This window comes from Centroberyx gerrardi, chromosome 23, assembly GCF_048128805.1.
Source record: "Centroberyx gerrardi isolate f3 chromosome 23, fCenGer3.hap1.cur.20231027, whole genome shotgun sequence".
In the NCBI taxonomy this organism is placed as follows: Eukaryota; Metazoa; Chordata; class Actinopteri; order Beryciformes; family Berycidae; genus Centroberyx; species Centroberyx gerrardi.
The window spans coordinates 14,096,124-14,115,597 of NC_136019.1; the positions used below are offsets into that span (position 1 = coordinate 14,096,124).

Sequence of the window (19,474 nt, forward strand, 5' to 3'; positions counted from 1 at the left end):
TGAAAGCCATTATTTAAGAGCTGTGTTTGTATGTGTGCAACTGTCTTACCTTCACTTAGAGGGTCCAGTGTGTGGATCATCAGCTGGAAAATGCTGTTCCTCATCAAGCTGTTGTGGAGTGAGGCGGAGCTACCCCCCCTCTGAAGCCGCGGCCTTGCCTGTGACAGGAGGAAGGAGGTGTCAGTCAAACATCCATCAGCCCCATAAGGTCAAGATTTTAATTCCTGGGATTTAAATCCTGCTTCTTTATCTAGGATACTTTCTCTATTTCTCGCCTAGTCCAAATAAATTATGAATAATTTTCTGGCCAATGGTGGGTTCTTACTCCTATCATTAAGCATGCATGCTGGTTTTTACATCAAACTATCTAAGAACATTAGTGAAGCCATTTCTAATCCAAGCTTATTTGTCTGGGTGTTGGAAACCATGTTCTTTTATAAGCTGATGGAATTTACATTTACATTTTAAAACGCATGGTCTTAGGCAGTTAAGTTCTGGTTCTTTTCCATTACTTTCTCTGTCTTGTACAATATTTCATCCACAGACAGAAGTATTCAAGCTATTGCAACATTTGCTCATAAATCTGCTCCAACACCTTCCATTATTCTTCGGGTTTGAATATGATTCCCTAATCCTCCTTTGCATAAAACCCCTAAGCGAAACTTGCAACCCACTAAAACTATCACAAACAGACCCCAGCTTCTCAAAATATAAGCTCTGTGCGTTAAGACCCCAGCATTCAGAGTTAAAGTGGCCTTTGCGTTCTTTGCGTTTTCTCCCAAAGCAACCCCAGCGGCTTTTGCCAAGGTCACTCCAGCAGTTGGAACTGAACTTGAGAACTGTGGGAAATTAGCCACCATTGCAGGCGGCAGCTGTTTGGAGTGTGTCCGCCTTTGGCTCCCCCACCGGTGATGCGTAGGCACAGTCTGGAGGTGTCAGCTGCTAATTCACAAGCCCATATGGGTGTGAGCGGGCGGCAAGAGAGACATGTCGACTGGCATGACTTGTGTAAGGTCTCAAGGAAGTGGTTCAGTGCAGTCCGCCGAGGATTCTCCTTCCGCTGCCCGGTTTGATCTGGGTCCCTTTGTAAACTGGGTGAAAACTAAACAATTTGGCTTACTTTTTAGAAGTTTTGGTATCACGTATAGGCTAGGTATTAGGCGTGTCTTAGCTTTTCTAAACACATGCTCCTTGCTAGATTGTGCTTTGCATGCCATGTACACAATTTAACTGTTGCAGGACAGGCCTAGAAGGAGAAGGAGCTACTCTCTGCACACAGGGAGGCTGAAGGTTAGAGATAACGGCGGACACGTCTTGTTCACAGTATGGTGGGAGAAACACAAGTTACACTATCTACACAGAAACAGAGACAAACACAGAAGCAGAGAGAAAGAGTGTCAATCAGACAGGACCTACCGACAGTTTGCTGTCATCCTCCGGTGCCCCAGGACTTGCCTTCTCATCCAATACAAAGAGAGAGGAAGTAAAAGGTGGGAGAGGGAGAGAAAGAGAAAACAGGACATAGATGTGAAGCATGCCGCACACAACCAGACAGACAAGATGAATCGACAATACAGAGACATTACAGTGCAGTTACAGTTACAGTGATGGTGATGACTGATTAAGACGTGAGTGGACAAGACTTGAGGGACATATAGGCTACCTCCCCACTGTTGTGCCTACCTACTGTGTCAGTCACAAGCTGACCAAAATTAACCTGTGTCTACATGGTTTTTCATCTAGAAAAAATATCTTTACAGTACAGTACAGTACATACAGTATGCCTATATGTAAGTATGAGTAATAGCTTTAATTGCGTCAGTATAACGTCAGTGACCAAAGGCCAAAAAGGATGGAACTGTTCGAGTGAAACTGCTATTTTTGCTAGAATTGGGTAAAAGGAAAATAATATTCAGTCTCTGTTTGTCTGTGTTTGTCACTTCCCATCATACATCAATCTATTTTAAGTCCATCAAACTTATCTATCACATCCTCAACATCACAGACAGAAACCTCAACCTTATGCCACACCTAAACAGGAAGCTCGCTTAGACTTTTATGATGAGAATATGATTTGATTTGAATATGTTTATTTCTGACCCATGGGGCACAGGGCAGGTCACAGGGCCAAACCAAGAGGTAAGACAGAAGTTGGGGTTAGATGTTTTAAACCTACAATAAGAACAGGATAAGGATAAGGAAACAGATCCTCCAAAGCCTATTGTTGACCTGAAGGGTGTAAATACTCTCAACCGTTGGCCTGGTCTAGAGCTGAACAATTAATTGAAAAAAAAAAACTGAAATTGCAATATGAACAGAGGCTGCAATTAATTGCTTAAGAGTGAGGGGCGTCCAAAATGGATTTCTGAAGAAGGTGTTTTAGAGCTCCATATAATCTTCGGTCCATGAATCAAGTACAATATTGGTGAAAACTTGATCAAATTCAAACTCAGTAAATCCTGCACACTGACTTTTTTTTTTCGTTTTACAAAATCACTTATCTTTAAACAATTTTAACGTTCTAAAAAATGTATGACCAGAAAAAACTTGATATGATGATATCACATGATGATATGCAATATTTTGTCAAATAACGCAATTAGATTTTTTGTCAATAGCCAATCTTGGCAGCTTCAGATGAGTTAGCAATATATTAATCATGCCTCTCAGAGTGGGCATGTGTGCTGTCCAAGCCAACCAGATCATGCTTTAGAGAATCCAGTCTATTAACAATCTCCCAGTCCTCTGCCATCGTTCTTAGAAGTTGGCATGTGTCTATTCTCTAAACAAAAGTCTTTTCACTCACTGCCTGACTGGACTGTGTTCAGTTCATCTCCAAAATATGTGTGTGTGTATGTGTGTGTGTGTGTGTGTGTGTGTGTATGTATGCGTGTGTGTGTGTGTGTGTGTGTGTGTGAAATAACAATCACTTGAGGCCTACGTTTCCAACTGCGAGGGAATAAACACAAAGCTTTTGTTCAGATCTTAGCATATCAAGGCTTTGTTGAACGGCCTACTCAGTTTTCAGGCAGAATGTGTACAGTGTAGTGGCATTGTACATGAGCATTTTCTGTGAGGGTGGAAGGCGTGTGTTGAGGTAAACAATGCCAAATGAAATGCAGAGAATGATCTGGTTTGATCCTGTCAGCGTTTAGAAATGCAGAGCAAATATACAAATTTAAGACAAGGCCCTTCAGGCTTGTCACACCAGTAATTCATTTGCATGCTGAATGACATCACCCAAAGAAACTCTGCTAAATGTAGATGAACGCTGCATTGCATTGCATTTCAAATTTCTTGATAACTTGTGTTGTGTAGGGCGGGGGAGTTGTTGGCAATGTGTTGTTAACTCCAGTTTATGAGGTCAAATCTGTATTGCTTATTTGAGTGTAAACATTCTCCCCAACAGATTTCTGGAAAAAAACAACAAAAAAAAACAACAACTTTAAAATACAGCTCCCTTTTTCGATTATTACTTTATAATTACGTACTTATAAAATCTAACAAAAGTCACCGTCACTTGAATGAATCTTTTCTAATCAGATTGTTAGGGCTGGTTACAGCTTGAGAAAAATCAACCACTGCAATCATAGTGAAAGTCAGCACCCAGTATCCCACTGTTTCTGTTCACCAACTCATAATTTACCATATATTAGATTTTGCTGCAGTACAGTTACAGCATAATTACAGAAATGAGGGAGCTGAAATCAAAGGGTTGCCAAAATAATCAAAGATGTTAAAGAAGCTGAGCAAATCCTGAAATTTGCCTCAGAGCTATTCTGCTATAACCCCCTTTTCTCATTTCATATCTTCAGGGTAATTCCCCCCCACACATGATTTCTAATTACTCTATTTCATTCCCTATCACCCTCCTCAGAGGCAAGTCAGGAGAGTTAGGAGAGAACAGGTGAGTGTGCCAGACAGAGATTACGCCACGGGTCGCTCATTAAGCCAGCGTTAAATATTATGACTAATAATCACATAGGGAGATTAGTATGTTCTTTGGAGTTTGTGTGTGCTCTAATCCCAGCAGCTCTGCTTCCAGTTCTTACGTAATGTCACATCAGAATCGTTCTTGGAAACGGATCGGCTGGAGGGGAAAAATGTCCCTCTGCAGTCGCATGCATGTAATGCTGCATTATGGAGAATTACGGACAGAGAGTGTGACATCATGCAAAAATACTGCTTCCGCTATCGCAACGCAAATTGCCCACAGCTTAGGGGGGACTTTCGGAGGAATCTGAGCGCACTAGTGAATCGCTGAAAGCCGAGTTGTAAATCCTGACTTTCGAACATCAGCGGCGGATTATAGGTCCTCTCATATGCAATCTGAGTGCACAAAAGGATCAATTTCGGGAAGAATTTAATTTGCATTTCCTTTGTGCTTCGACATAACTAGCCAAATCACACAGTAGATGAATAGCTACTTTGCACCCTTGCCCTTGCCAGACAGATAATCTTTGTTTAAAGTTAGCCCATGAAGGATTTTGATTAAATACATAGGAGTATTTGACTAAATCCTTAATATAGCCTACTGTAGATTCGATACGAACTGTGATAACTACCATCAGCATTACATTCTATAACCCTTATGAGCTACTTTCTATTTATTTCCTTTCTCCACTGCTTGGTTTTTTGAAATTTCATAGGGAATGAAGCCCAAACTCAGAATCTGCATCACATGAAAGCACAAAGCATGGGGATGCTGTTTTTCAAACCGCACTGGATGAAGTTTCACATAAATACAGTGAGAGCAAGTGCAACATTGAATTTCCAGAATCTGACATGTACAAAGTATCCAAGCATATATTAACTCACCACCCTCAAATATGGTGATGCACTTCACTAAAGAATTTTTTTTCCTCTGAAACTAATGTCAGAGCTGTAGGTACCAAGACTGACAGTATGTGACAGGTAAATGTGGGTTTTATATGTAAAAGCTTATTTCCAAGCTACAAGTAAAACTCCTCAAGACTGTATATCAATCTATCCAAAATGTAGTTAAATGAATTGTATCTTTAAGATAAAACACAACACAACAATCGACTACAAATGCGTCACGCTGGTGATTTAATCAAGCTTTTGTTCCCCTCCCTCATTCTAGAGTAACTTGTTAAAAATGTTAAGATGCATTTCAAACAGTGATGAATTTTGCAAAAATATGAAAAAATATCTCTACACCAAATTGTAGTTTCTTCAGATGGCTATCTTTCAGACAACTACAAATGATTGCCAAATAGGTCCTTTATAATTCATTTTCAATGGTTTGGGTCAGTCACAGGGTCATTAAACATTTTCTCCACATGGGGAATAATAACAAATTCAAGACACACACAATTCAAGACTTTTGCAAGACATTGATATTATGTTTGTTGGAAGAGCAGATACAGTATAGTATCTAGCAAGTCTGACTGTGTGTGTACGTGTGTGAGTGAGTGTGCGTGTGTCTGTGTGTGCTCTAAGCTGTTCCTAAAAATCATGTGCCTACGTGAAAACAAGAGTTACAGTTTCCTTAAGCAAACTTGAATGGTGAAATTGTGTACAGCTCCAGGCATTTGCTAGCACGTGCGTACAGTAGGCAGCCTGTCTGTCAGAGCATGACAGAACCCCCTTCGAGATTTGTCCATCTACATGCATCGTGTTAGAGCAAAGCTGTACAGCAGCACGACTGAGCAGCATTTCTCTCTCTCTCTCTCTCTCGTTTTGCCTAGAGACGATAATGATGATCTTCAAGGAAAGGAGGGAAAAAATGCACAACAAGTCAAGAAGCCATCCACTTGCTAATTAGTAACCCCTTCATTTTTCTAACAAGCAGAACTAATTACAGGAGCTGCCACAACGCTGATTTCCCACAAGGCAATGCTCACCAGGACTAAGCCAAAATTGCTTCCTCTTACTCCCCCCTCCCACGAACCAATCAGACTCAGGCTTCTAGGAGGTAAATAGGGGAACAAAAACTGCTGTGTCATTTTTGCAAGTGAATGCAATCCCTCAAAGCTGTGCTTGATCAAGGCACCTAGTACATTTTGTAATTTCCCTGATAGTATTCAACATTCATGCAACGGTTAAAGCAAAACTGAGTGTCCGACACAAAAACCCACAGTCAAAAGGCAGGCAGCTCAATCTATATGGTCAAAACAATGGTATTCTAATATGCATAGATACTTACAAAATGTAAAAATGTGTATTTTGTCTTGCGTCAATAACACAGAAACAATGATTTATTCACTTGTGCTAGTAATCTGATATAAAATAACTGAAAGATCATTATTTAAGTGTGCGTTTTCCAACCAGCGGACCTGCTTACTTGGATGATTTTTTTAAATGCCTTTTTAAATCTCACACAAACAATCTTTTGGCCATTTTCATCTGATTACGTCAGGTCAAAATGATCTGGCTAAAATGTACAGGTTTGTTTTTATTATTTAGCTTATTTTTTAATGTAGTTTTGCAATTTAGTCCCACTCAAATATCAATAATGCAAAGCCCACATCATCAGGAGATGCTGTTTCTTATGCCAATCTTCCTATTGATGCAGTGCTTAGTACTGTTATTATTTCTGATGGCACATCACCCACGTAATCCTGACAACAGATTTCCCGCTGCTTTGTCAGCAGGTCAGCTGGCAGTCGCCTCTGTCTGAGGCGAAGTGCGCAGACAGAAGAACCTTATCTTCAAGCGGAGGTGGAGGTGGAAGCACGGGGAGGCCGCTGTCGGCTGCCATCACTGTCAGAGACACGTGGCCGGGTTGGCCAGCCACTCTTAGGACAGGCAGAGCAATATGCTGATGGAGCCCTCCCAGGTCACCTTGGTAGGCTAGAGCGGGGATCGGGTGGAGTGGAGTGGAGGGACAGCCAGATGCAGCGTTCTTCCCTCACTGATGGACATGACAAGTGGTAACCCTCTTGGATGAGAAGAGGGGAGGAGAGGCTTACAGCAGATTCACTGAGCCCCAGAGCTTTTCCTAATTAGCTCATTAGAGACCGTCTGATTGCAATCACGTCCATTTTAAGAGTTTATTCTCTTAAATTTGGTTAAAAAGTCTGTGAGCTTATCTGTGCGATATCAGGCCAGTCTGTGGCTGTGAGATCTATACAGCAGCACACTGCCACGCAGGCATCATCACCCTGGATTTTACAAGTTATGGGTATTATATGAACCACAACTGCAAAAGCTGACGTAATGTTCAGCTGGCGCAGCTTAGTGAGGCTGATGTTTATGGCCCAAAATCCCCCTGAGGAAGGAGTTAAGTATGTAAGCCCCGCCAGTCTTCAGCCACCTCCAACCGCATGCATACTCCCCATCTCACTGGGTTGTGTGTCATTTCATACGCCCACGAGATAAGGATCTTGGTGCCCTTCACATGATGCTTTTACAGTGCAGTTACATTAGCTAATTCGACCCCGGCTTTCAAAAATAGCCCTTGATCGATAAGGCTTTCAGTTTCTTGCAAGCCTCAATGTTTCACCTTCAGTCTCTCCCTCGCCACATAGGACCCTGACAATGCTCAACTAAAAGAGAAAAAAGCACATGGCATAACTAAATCTGGACAGATGAATGGCTTGACCTTGAGGCGTTGACTGTCACATGTTGATACCATACCATGATATCAGTCAAACCTTCCTTTACATTTATTCCAAAGATTGTAGTGAAACATCTTATTTGGGTTGTAAAAATAAAACTTTTATCTAGCGCACCAAAAAAATATATCACCCGATGATCTGACCATCTGCTAGCCTCAGGAGCTAAAACAACAGTAAGGACCAAACAATGGGCAAATCAATAGAAATGGCCTCCATTGAAGACATCAGTTTAAGCTGGGGCCAGAGCTATTCAGAGCTGTGTAGACCACTTCAGAATACACACTCATTAAGCATCAAAGAGAGAGGCAAGCAGCTTCATGGTCTGGGCCTATTCAGATCCACTCCTCTGCCTGGGCCATAAATGAGACGGCTTTTGACGATCTGGCAGTTCGTGTCTCGGCCAGTTTCCCAGTGCTAGATTATTACGACAAATCCAAGATGAGGAAGACTCTTTGATCAAAGGTCTGCAGTTAAGCCCAGAGCTGTCTATTCCAACCATGGGATGACTTGTAGTAACTAATATTTGAATGTGCTGAGGTTAGACCAGTGAGCCACAGCAGGTCTAGCTGCTGTCCATGGTGCTGCACAAGGGCCAGGACCTTGGAGAGTGAAGGAGTAAAGACTGGTTTCAGTGAGCCTGGGTCTATTCATAAAGAAAATATGTCCACTTTTTTTTTTTTTGCCATTGCCCTTATAAACATGGAAAGCTTATGTTGAAGTAAACTTTCCTTGATGATTTAGGAATAAAATTATTAATTAAACTACTTCCCCTTCACCGTTCCCTCTAGATTTTCTGGCATGTTGTACTTTTTTTTTTGGCAATTTTCTCATTCCCTCTGAAAAATATAGATCTATTTTGACAGACTCCTTACAAACAATACAAATGTGAGGAAACCAGTTCCTACTTCATAATGGATTTAAAACTTATGCTGAACTCTCAAACACTATCAGCCCCTCTATCAAGAGCATGGTCAGTCAATATGGGAATAAAGTAAGTTCACAAGCCCCATTTTCTATCACTCAGTTATTCGGCTGCCATTTTGTTTACATCTGAATTAAAGATTTGGCTCCAGTATGTAAACAGTCAATACAACTTCTACAAAATGCACAATGCAACTAACAATAACAGGATTATGAAATTCAAAGCCTTCTAGTTCAGCATACTATCAAATCCACTGCTTGATTCCATATGTACTATTGTGGTCTCATCAGCACCGATGAGCACACCATGCATGGAAATGACCTTGGAAGGCACTGGTATCAAGGGGCATGTTGGCAATTCTGTAAACATCTTTGAAGTGGACACGACTAACAATAAGTCTACTTTGCATGTACAATGGGCTGTGTTAAGGCAATAATTATGAGTCTCACCGTTTTATTTCCTTAGACTAAAGTACGCTTGTGTTATTGATGATTACATAGACAGTGGAATATGTGACAGGGTGACCTTCAAACCATTAATAACACTGAGTATGCAGGAAAGAGCCAGTGTCCCTTCTGATAAGAACTGAGGGGGAAGCCAAATAGCATAATAACCAATTGAGGACAACATAAATAGCAGCCATCATCACCCATGATGCAAATGAGAACTTGGCTTACACAATTATTCCCATTCAATATAATTAAATTGAATTTGGACAAAAGCAGGGAGCCACCGGCGAACAATGACATCACCAAGAGAGCTCACAGAGTAACTGTAGATAATAGAAGAGAGACAGTGAAAGGAGCAACTCTGGATCTATCCACCCAGTGTCCTCTATCCTAGTTGACTCTACTGGGTGTGTTTTGATTGGCCCGTTACTTTATTCTGAGGAATACATTTATCTCTATTGACTGGCCTAACAGCCCCACAACGAGGTAAAACCTCCAAAATAGGAAAACTAATTACTGTCTCTACAGTAGTGCTCTCCCCCCTCCCCCTCCTTAGACAAGGAGCCACAGCTGGAACGGATGATAAAACTTGGACTCCTCATCGTCATGGCGAGATCAAAGTAGCAGTCTTTCTATTTTTAAAACATTATTGGATTCTGGCTCCGTTGTCGCTGGCTGAGCCCATGCGCCAAAACGAATCCATTTCTCTGTGGCTAACTGTGCATGGGTGTGTGTGTATTCTGTGAGAGTGTAGTATGAGCCTGTATGCATGTACATAGGTGTTTGCATACACATGTGCGTATGACCTTAAAAGCAAACCATTGCCCTTATAAACAAGGAAAGCTTATGTCGAAGTAAACTTTCCTTGATGATTTAGGAATCAAATTATTAATTAAACTACTTCCCCTTCACCGTTCCCTCTAGATTTTCTGGCATGTTGTACTATACACGATGCAATAGATGCTCATGCTTCTGTATTTGCTGTCAAGAATCGCAAAGTGTTTCTGTATTTGTTGACGTCCTCCCACTTTCACTCCCTTGGTAGATACATATAATAAGCTACAAGGCCTACATATAGGTCACACTAGCATTATCTACTTCCAGGAATGCTTTGTTCAGCTGAAACCAAGGCCACTGCTACAACTTTTCTCCTGAAGGACACACATGAATATTTCCACCTCTCTCCAGGCAAATAGGCTAGACAATACTCACAATACAAGCACAAGGGCACATGCTGCACAGATGAAACTACACAAGGAAAATATTTTTTACAAATTGGTAGGCCAACCACCACATCTGCAAGGACAATCATGGCAGCCCACGCCCTGTAATAATTACATACCTAAAATGAATTATAAGGTTAATTTCTGGGTTTCATTTAAGGGCATGTTGTACTAGTATACTTTTTATTCAAAAAGGGTATTTCAACTGGATTTACCACAAATTAGCTTGACAACAGCTTTTTTAAGGCAAAATCCACAGATGCCTAAAGAGGCAATCTGAAACAGATGGAGTTTATAATTTATAAGGTGGGAGTTCAGTTGGACACATCTGGATTTTGCTGAAAATTAGCTTGACAACAGTCATAATGGAAAATAATCCCATGAGCACGCCACACATGACTTAAATAGACCACTAGTGACTAAGTTCATCCAGTGTAGCCTGGCAGTATGATATACAAGGTGGGAGTTTACTTGGATTGTTCTGGATAAAGCTTAAAATTAGCACAACAAGCATAAGATGAACACACTGCATTGGCTTTATGTAGGCCTATAAATATACATAAGGCATACAGCATCAACACTGGTGCCCGAATGTCCATATCCGTGGGGAGGAAACACAAACACTCTGCTGCCTGCACAGAATCCGCTTTGTAACTGATCTTTGAAGCGCATCCTGATGGAGGATCTCGCCTCCGTGACGCTATTTATAGCTTGGTAATGCATCAGAGGTCGCACCTTCCATCTCTGCAGAACCAACATCTGCCTCGGTACACACCGGCTTATCCAACACGGAAGATAACAGGCATCTAATATTGTGGTTGGGTGCAGAATCTTACTAAGAACCCATTCTGCCCGCTTTATCCATTCCTACAAGTAGGCTATTTGAGACTTTTTTCCCCTCGTTCCCTTCACTTTCCTGTTTGTCTTACAGACAGAGAGCTTACTGTTACTTGTCAATTCAATCCTTTGTTCATACTGGAAATAGAGGATGATAATGTCATCACACTCATGAGGAATTAATGTCATGGGCTAGCATAATCAAGTTCAGGTTTAATTACAGTATGACAAGATGATATTCACTGTTACTTTGAATTGTGTATTGGTGATGTGTTGTGAAAATCATACATTGCCACATCATGAAAAGACATGGCCCAAGTCTCACTTTAAAATGACAGAGTGATTTTGAAGTCACTAACACTGACAAACAGTGACTTCTGGTGTGCCATGATGATAATAACAAGCAGTGGGGCTTGTCTATCCTTCTCAATGCAAATGCGCTCTGTCTTTCCTAAAACCATGGTGCACAAAGTGCTGGCTAATCTGATCTGCCTGAGCCAGTATTTTCAAAAGCAGCCAGTCAGTCCATCAGCCAAACAATGAGAGAGGCCACAAGATAACAAGATAAGCTTAAGCCCGCCTGGCGAGGTGGTCCTGAGAGGGGGGAGGCTTGCCATCCATATGATGAAAAACCCCTCTAATGCCATGTGTAACAGAACAAGTGTACACTACTGTCAAAGCTGTTCTTGATAGAGCTGAGAGGTCATGTCAATTTTACGCAATGGCAAGCCTAAACTGGCCTCTTCAAAAGATGCACTTAAAGGTTTTGAAAAGGTAAAATCTATAACAATAGCTGTAGGCAGAAAAGGGTTATAAATTGGAATGGGAAAATCCTGCTTTTTTTCATCGTGGAGCATGGTTAAGATGCCAGCATTGATTGACTTGGCATACTGGGCCATTTGCACATGGAAAGGACAATGGGGTTGGATGAATGATTGCTTCAGTGGGACACCATCAGCATACAAAGCCAACTCTAGTACACATGCATCTGCTGCTTTTCCAGTGAAAATGGGTAAAATAGAGGAAAGTTGCAGAGGGCAGAGCAAGTGCAAGTGATATTCATAGACCACCATCTTGCGTTGGCCTGAAGATCTAAGCCTGTGAGGCATAAGTCAGAGCCTCTAGCTCTGCCTTGACCTTGAACTGTTCTCCCATATCTGTATGTGTGTTGATGTGAGCGAGTGTTTGCGCATCTGCAACTGTCTTTATGTGACAAACAGAGAGACAGAGAGAGAGTATATATCTGTGTGTGTACTACGTGTGTGAGCATGAGAGGGTGTTCAGATAGGGTGGAAAAGGACCATATACCTGTAGCAGCAGTAAACAGGGTTCGGGTGATCTCATTCAGCCCCACTGCACATAGAAAGTGACCCAATGTTCAGTAATCAGACCTCTGTGGATGGGCCGGAGTCAGCTCGGTCCCCTTATGCCACCGCGCCCCCAGACTAAGAACATTCATTGAAACAGAGCGCGCAACAATTGATAGCTGCAATACTATAAATTTACTCTGTCTTTGAACTGTGAACCCTCGCAGCTCACAGGGGCAGGCTGTGTTGCATTTTGGTCATGGCCCACAATTACTAATATATTACTAATATATTAAATAAAAGTTAATTCAGAATTCTGACCCACAACTCTTTCTAGCAATGGCATTGGCTTGCTAGAATGTAGCTAAACAACAATTTAAAAATGTCATTACAAAGTGCAAATAATATATTTTGGATGGAGAGTTTGTGAAATTGTGATGGGCAAGCCGTCTCATTTGTGATTACTACAGCAGATTGAAATGTAGCTAATATCACGATTCATTTCTCTGCCCCATGTCACATGTATTGTCACATCTTTGTATTGCGATATATTGAATTTCAATGTATTGTCCCACCCCTATCATGGGGGCAGGGGGGGTCGTCTAACTTTCTAACCTTTCTGACAAACCATTGGCAGCCTTTTGCAATTAGCAGATTAGACAATTAAAATTATAGTTAGATTTAGTTCTAAGGGAACTCAATGAAAAAAAAATATTTTTGAGTGATGATAATGCATTGGTTGGTCCCACTAATCTAATATCATCTCTTAATCTCTAGTTCATTTAAATTGATGTAATTCAATACGGGAAACTGCTTGCTTTGTGCCAATCGCCAAATTGTCAAACTAGCCAGACACATTATTCTAAACACAAGAACTGTTAAAACTGGATGATACTGAGCTAAAACACAGCAACAGACAGTCTGGAGGGTCATGTCTCATAGGAGTTAAGATGGCAGAGGTGGCAACCTAATTTATTTGGCCAAAGCAGAGTGCCCTTATTATGAGATTAGCAGCGGCTAAGCACTCATTAGATAAACATGGATACAAAGGTATTAGACACCAATCAGGCTAGAATTAATAGGTAAATACATCCTTCAGTTCCGACATCCATTTGGTCAAAGATGAACAAATCAAATCACTGAACTGAACTGAGATCAACTGAACTGACAACTGCAAAGCAGGATTACATGATTTCATTATGTATGTTTGAATTAACTATTGAAAAGCTTTTATTTCTGTCAGTTGTTATTAGCGATTACAAAGATATGGGAATGTGACGGCAGGGAGTGCTTGCATTTCACTAGTAATGACTGAATTCCTGTAAATTTGCTACTTTAATACTACAAGTTATTTGATGATCGTTCTCATTTTCTGACATACACCTTCAGTTAAGAAGATTAGACTAATTTATTGATAGTCACATTAAGCGGACAACATTTTACATCCTCGGTTCTCAGCAGAGCACAGTTATGTTCTTTTACTTTGTGCAAGCAGATTTCCTTTTCCTGTTCCAACTGACTCACTCATCAACTGGTACCAGCGGTTATGCAAGCTACAGCATGTCTCCAAGACTTTGTGTCGAGTTGTCGTCATCAGAGGCAAGCAGTTAATAACGGATTTCATGAGGATTTCTTCAAGGCTCCAAGTACATTTACTGTACAAAGATTAGCCCAACGGAGAGAGCATGGAACATTCTCCATTTTGTCATTCCCCAAATTATGTGAGGTCTGGATATTTCCTTCAGACCTCCTAGAACTTCTTCTACTTTATATAAAACTTTATAAAACTTGATATAAAGGATAGCAAAGGCCTTTGGAAACAAAGGCCTTTGCTATCCTATTGGGTTTCAATTTCAAGGCAGTGTAAGTGCACAGCAGTATGTGGCATGTATGGTTGTGTTAATTGGATTGAGGGCTTATTGTGGATTACTTCTGATGAAGCTGGTTCAGTGTCTGGTCAGTGCGCTCCTGACAGAACAATGGCTTTAACAGAGTAGGTGAAATAAACTGAAACCACACCGCTGCTGTGGCATTTGGTTGATTAATACACTCTGTGTGTGTGCATGTGTGGTTTTAGGGGGGGGGAGGGGGGGGGTCATGCACTGAGCAAAACTGGGAACTGACAGTTCTGAGAGTATTGCATTGATAGTGTTACACCTAATCCCTGGGGCAAAAACACAATTCCAGTGGCATCTCTCTGGTCCGTCAATGATCGAAAAGCAAGCCCCGGTTTCACCATTTAATGCTCCCTGACCAGGGAGCTGAGGCATTAGTTTTAAGAAAATAAGAAAAACACATCATTTATTTTTATGTTACCAGGAATAGCAGAATAAACAAGTTCTGAAAATACAGTAATACTTTTCATCTTACAAAAACAGGACACAGTATCATCAGTTACGTAATGAGATGAAAGACCGGTCACTGGACAGCACAAAATTATTGATTGATGAGTTCTGAAAGCACAGTATCACACTGTCAGCCATGTTACTTTTAGAGTCCATTGTTTCATGGTCCTTATGGCATCCAGTGTTCTCATTAGCACCCTATGGGTACCATCACACTTGCCTAACCCCCAAAATCTCAGCATGCATTGCCAGTGCCTGCCCTTCCTTTCCTGTATGTTGATGGCCAACTGCCAATTACCTGCTGCCAAAAGGCTTGTGTCTTTGGGGTGCCCCCCCACACTTGCCCCCCCCCCCAACCTTTCTTGTCCTGCTGACTGTCTATGTATAGTTTCTGCCTATGCCAGCAATGTAACGTACTATGGGGACAACCCAATGTCGTAATGTATGAAATCATTTCAGGGAAGCCCATTTTAATCAAGTGTTTTAGCTCAAGGGCATAATGTCAGATGACACCCTAATGTACTTACACTGCAATACTTCACACTTGAGCACTGCTGTATGTAGGATTGAGGATACCTAGTAACTCACTCACTAACTCACATAATGACTGCCCAATTCATAGTAGTGAAAATCACTAAAAAGGAAAAAATAGATCAAACAAACAAGCAATACAAACCAGAACCTCGGCCGAAGCATTTGCTCTATACTCGGTAGGGTTCGTAGAATGCTTTCTTATGAGTCACCTCACTAATATTTTCCTCACCCTCCTGTCTTCCTCTCCACCACATATAAATTTACACACACACACACACACACACACACACACACACACACGCCTTCACAGACGCACGCTTGCTAAATTGCCAATTAAATCTCAAAATAACACTTGTGTCTTGAAATATACATGTCCCCAAAGTGTCAAATCTTGATTAAAAAAAAAAAAAAACGGTGTTTAGAAGATTATATTCTAATAATATTTGCGGCTTCCTAGCTCAGTTAACCCTGGAGACCCGGACTGCAAAAATAAAAGAGGCTGACAACCTATATCTACTAAAATAATGGCTCTTCGGTACAAAATATAATTTTGTATTTCATTCATACATGTATGTTTTATAAATATCACTCGTAGGCTAGGCTGTATGTGCACAAAAAAAATGAATTTCAGTTAATACAACAACTTCAGAACAGCCATAATAGAGACAATGGTGTGACTCGAAGCAAGGTCTTGGTAGGTGCAGCCATGAGAGCATTACCCACAATGCCTGAGTTAGAGAGGGGAGAAGCTAAATCTGCTGAGAGTGACGTGGGAGATGAGACGTGGCGGGGTTTGATCGACTCATCCGTCTCCCACTCTTTTTTTTCCATCAAAACTTGTTTTTTGCTCTCTCTCACACACACACACACACATTTCTCTTGGCCAAAGTACCCAAAATCCATTGTAGCTCAAGGTCACCTGAGTATGCTCTGGCACTTTGCCTGTGCACCTTTCAATTTTCACTCTGTTCTTCGGCATTAGTCTTAAATCAAGTGAATATGACAACAGCGCAATATAGCACAACAAAAAGAAAAAATAACTATTTCCATGCTTGCTGTTTAATCAAAGAGAGGCTTTACTGTAAGCACCTCGATTTACATAGCACATATCAAACGCCGATTCTTGCTGCTGGCTTCCTTGAAAGCACTGAGAGTTTTAGAGAGTCTTTCAGGGGCTCGATTCCCAACATTGTGTAACCCACCGATTCAAAATCCTTTATGTACTTAGAATAAATCCTGATTTAGTGAAAGCTTTACAATTCAACTTTATCAAAATTTCATTTCCATCTCATGTCACAAAGAAACCTAAATCCATCCGGATAATCTCTACACCGGTATCAAATTGCACCACAATGTCTTTCCTTTGCCCTCAAGTGTCATTGAGGGGGTGAATGTTATGTGAAGCAATGCATTGATTCCTACATTTTTGTCATCTTGAATATTTGCTGCTTATGCCGTTAGGCAAATAGTCACATATTCCACTGTGTGATGATTCTACAGTAAAATCCTCCTATGTGGTATGGGATGCCAAGGATCTAGTGTTTCCTGTCATAGCAAATATTGAGGAGAGTAATACAAAGAAATAAAATAAGATAAAATAAAATAAAAAATACCTCAACAAGTTTGAGGTCATGTATGTGGTTTACACTTAGCCTATGTGTTTCAGTGCAGACTTAACTCTTTATCTGGGAAATCTTTAATTGGGAAAAAATGGCTCCTGAGATTTCAAGGGATTTGTTTGTCAAACTGGGACACAATTTGTGGAGCTTAACCCAGAATTACACAGACATTTGACTCTGTTTTATTAATCCCACAGTGGAATACTGTATGGCTGTACAGTGCAGCATCCCTACAACCACATTAATATGCCACAATCCATACAGTAGTTGAAGGTGCTCTACATTGGAGCGAGTTAGTTTTCTATGATTTTACTCATTGTAAAGAAATGGGACATGTGCAATATGAGCCAGTCTCAAGAAATAGCCTATATCTTTATGTGAATTGTTGCATATTGAATGATTTGAGTGGGCAGAACATCTGTGAGACACTGATCTCACTTGAAAATGGTAATTTGTTTGATGAGAATGAAATAACAATACATGGAAATAAATACATGCCTCCACTAACTAACCAATTTAATTTCTGACTTAAAATAACAAAACAAGTTTGACTTAACTAAAATAACAAATTGACAAGCTTTATGCATGGCTATGTGACAGAGGGAGTGTGTGTGCGTGTGCGCGCACGTGTGCAGGAGGGGGCATCGAAGGTCATTTGTATTAGTCAAAATGCTGTTATGCTCTTGTATCATTACTGCACACCTACATTCCCCATACTCTGAGATTTTATAAACCAAAATCAAAATCATTCCATTTGTTAAAAGGGCTAATTATCTGTGAGGGATAGCCTATTTGTTTCTGAGGAGATGGTGGTGACGGGAAGAGGGAGAAAGAGAAGAGGGATTAAGAAACCAACTCACCTTGGGCTGCACTTCCACTTCTACCACTTGGTTCTTGCTCATACAACCTTTGACGAAGCCCTCAACTTTGCTGTTGAACTTCATGAAGATCACGTAGGCCGCATAGGCTGAGAGCAGCGCGATACTTTCCCACATGGAGATGTAGTTATCCAGGAAGAAGATTATGAGCATGATCAGGTCCAGGATGTAGAAGGAGACGTCACGGAAGAGCGGCCACCACGTGAGGTTGAGGATCTCTTTGGAGAAGATGGCGCACATCCCTATGACGAAGAGGATGTTGAAGACAGCTGAGCCCACGATGGTCCCAATGCCCACGTTGCTGTGCGAGATGAAGACACCAATAACAGAGGTGAAGAGCTCTGGGGCCGAGCCACCCGCTGCCATGAAGGTGGCACCCGCCACGTCGTCCGAGATGGCCAGCTTCTCGGTGATGACTGTCAGCGCCGGGACGAAGAACTCGTCACACACTATGGCTAAGGCAATGAACATGTAGAGCATGCCAAATATGTGGAGGACCACTGCACCTTGGCGCCTCTCCTCTAGGGTGAAAAGGTCCGTGGGGTACTCCCCCTGGCTTTCGTTGTTAGCCGCCGAAGACTTCATGGCTATTGGCATGTCGGCTGAGACATTGGGGTCCCTCTGGCGTTGGGTGAAGAGCAGAGTCCTGTGGGGGGCCGACTGGTGGAGGCTCTCCTGGGGGAGCAGTGGCTCACTGAGACCCCCTGAGCTCCAGCTCAAGGCACTGAAGGAGAGGGAGACAGCGCTTATGGCCACCAAGCTGAGGACGAACCCTAAGATTCGCACAGGCCTCAGCTTTCTCCGCAGACGCTGGTGGCCCTGGCGCTTACAGGTAGCACCCAATATGGGTCTTCGCTCTAGCGTATCCATGCAGGGTTGGTCTGAACCCATCTCTGTGCAGCACGTTGTGTCCTCACTCTCAATGGCTAAGTAGAAAGAGGGGAGAGTGGGGGGGGGGGCAGGTTTTACCGGAGACAATGCATGGTGTTGTCTTCAACTTCAAATGAGTTTAAAGGATTCCAGTTGCTTTCCAGGGTCTGGCTTGCCAAATGGTGTCTTCATATTAGCCTCTGCTTGCAGTTGTCAAAAGAACAATAAAAAAAAACAGAATAGAATTATTGCACCAGGAAGGAGACACAGATTAAGAACAGCACAGTAAAATAAGATGGCTATTTGGATATTGAGCAAGCAAGGTTTGTTTAAAAATACTGCTATGTTAGGTTAGGTACTACTGTATTGATGCCTAAAAGTTAAATGTGACAGAATTGACACTCATTGATTCTGGGATACTGGGAAGCAGAGTTGTTGTGGAAAAGTCAACTACAGAAGGTAAACAATCTGGTACCGGGCACTGCCAAATATACTAAATTAAGGTCTTAATGTTTTGGACGCTTTATATACAGGCTTGGCAAGTAATGGTTCATATAGAATCCCTTATGGAAATGGTAACCCTGCCTACATTAGGCTATATGATTATTATGATTATCAATATCATTATAATTGGCTTGGTGCTATAAATACAAGCCAACTTGTGAATAGCACATAAGATAACCTCAACTTTCATGTTATTCCCTCAAAGTGCATTGAAACAAAACTCTAGGTCTAATTAAGACAAAAGATGGCATAATAAGAGAAATCAAGAATTTATGACAGCTTAGTTTGATGATATTTAGATGCATAATAATATGTTATCCTGACAATGTAAAACATTAACGTTAACGTTAATTGCATGTGAAATTTAATTCAAGTGATATAGGTTACAGTATACTACTAACGT

The 19,474-nt window shown here is 41.4% G+C and overlaps 1 protein-coding gene across 1 annotated transcript in view; it reads right to left on the bottom strand.

The window, feature by feature from the left end:
- slc24a2a (solute carrier family 24 member 2a) overlaps positions 1-18,615 on the bottom strand; it is a 39,936-nt gene extending 21,321 nt beyond the window's left edge. The window contains exons 1-3 of the mRNA XM_071926563.1: positions 17,681-18,615; positions 1,417-1,465; positions 50-158 (exon numbers count right to left, since the gene is read on the bottom strand). Coding sequence (XP_071782664.1) covers positions 50-158; positions 1,417-1,465; positions 17,681-18,588 — 1,066 coding nt within the window. The 5' untranslated portion in view covers positions 18,589-18,615. The remainder of the gene's footprint in view (positions 1-49; positions 159-1,416; positions 1,466-17,680) is intronic.
- Positions 18,616-19,474: the final 859 nt, after the last annotated feature.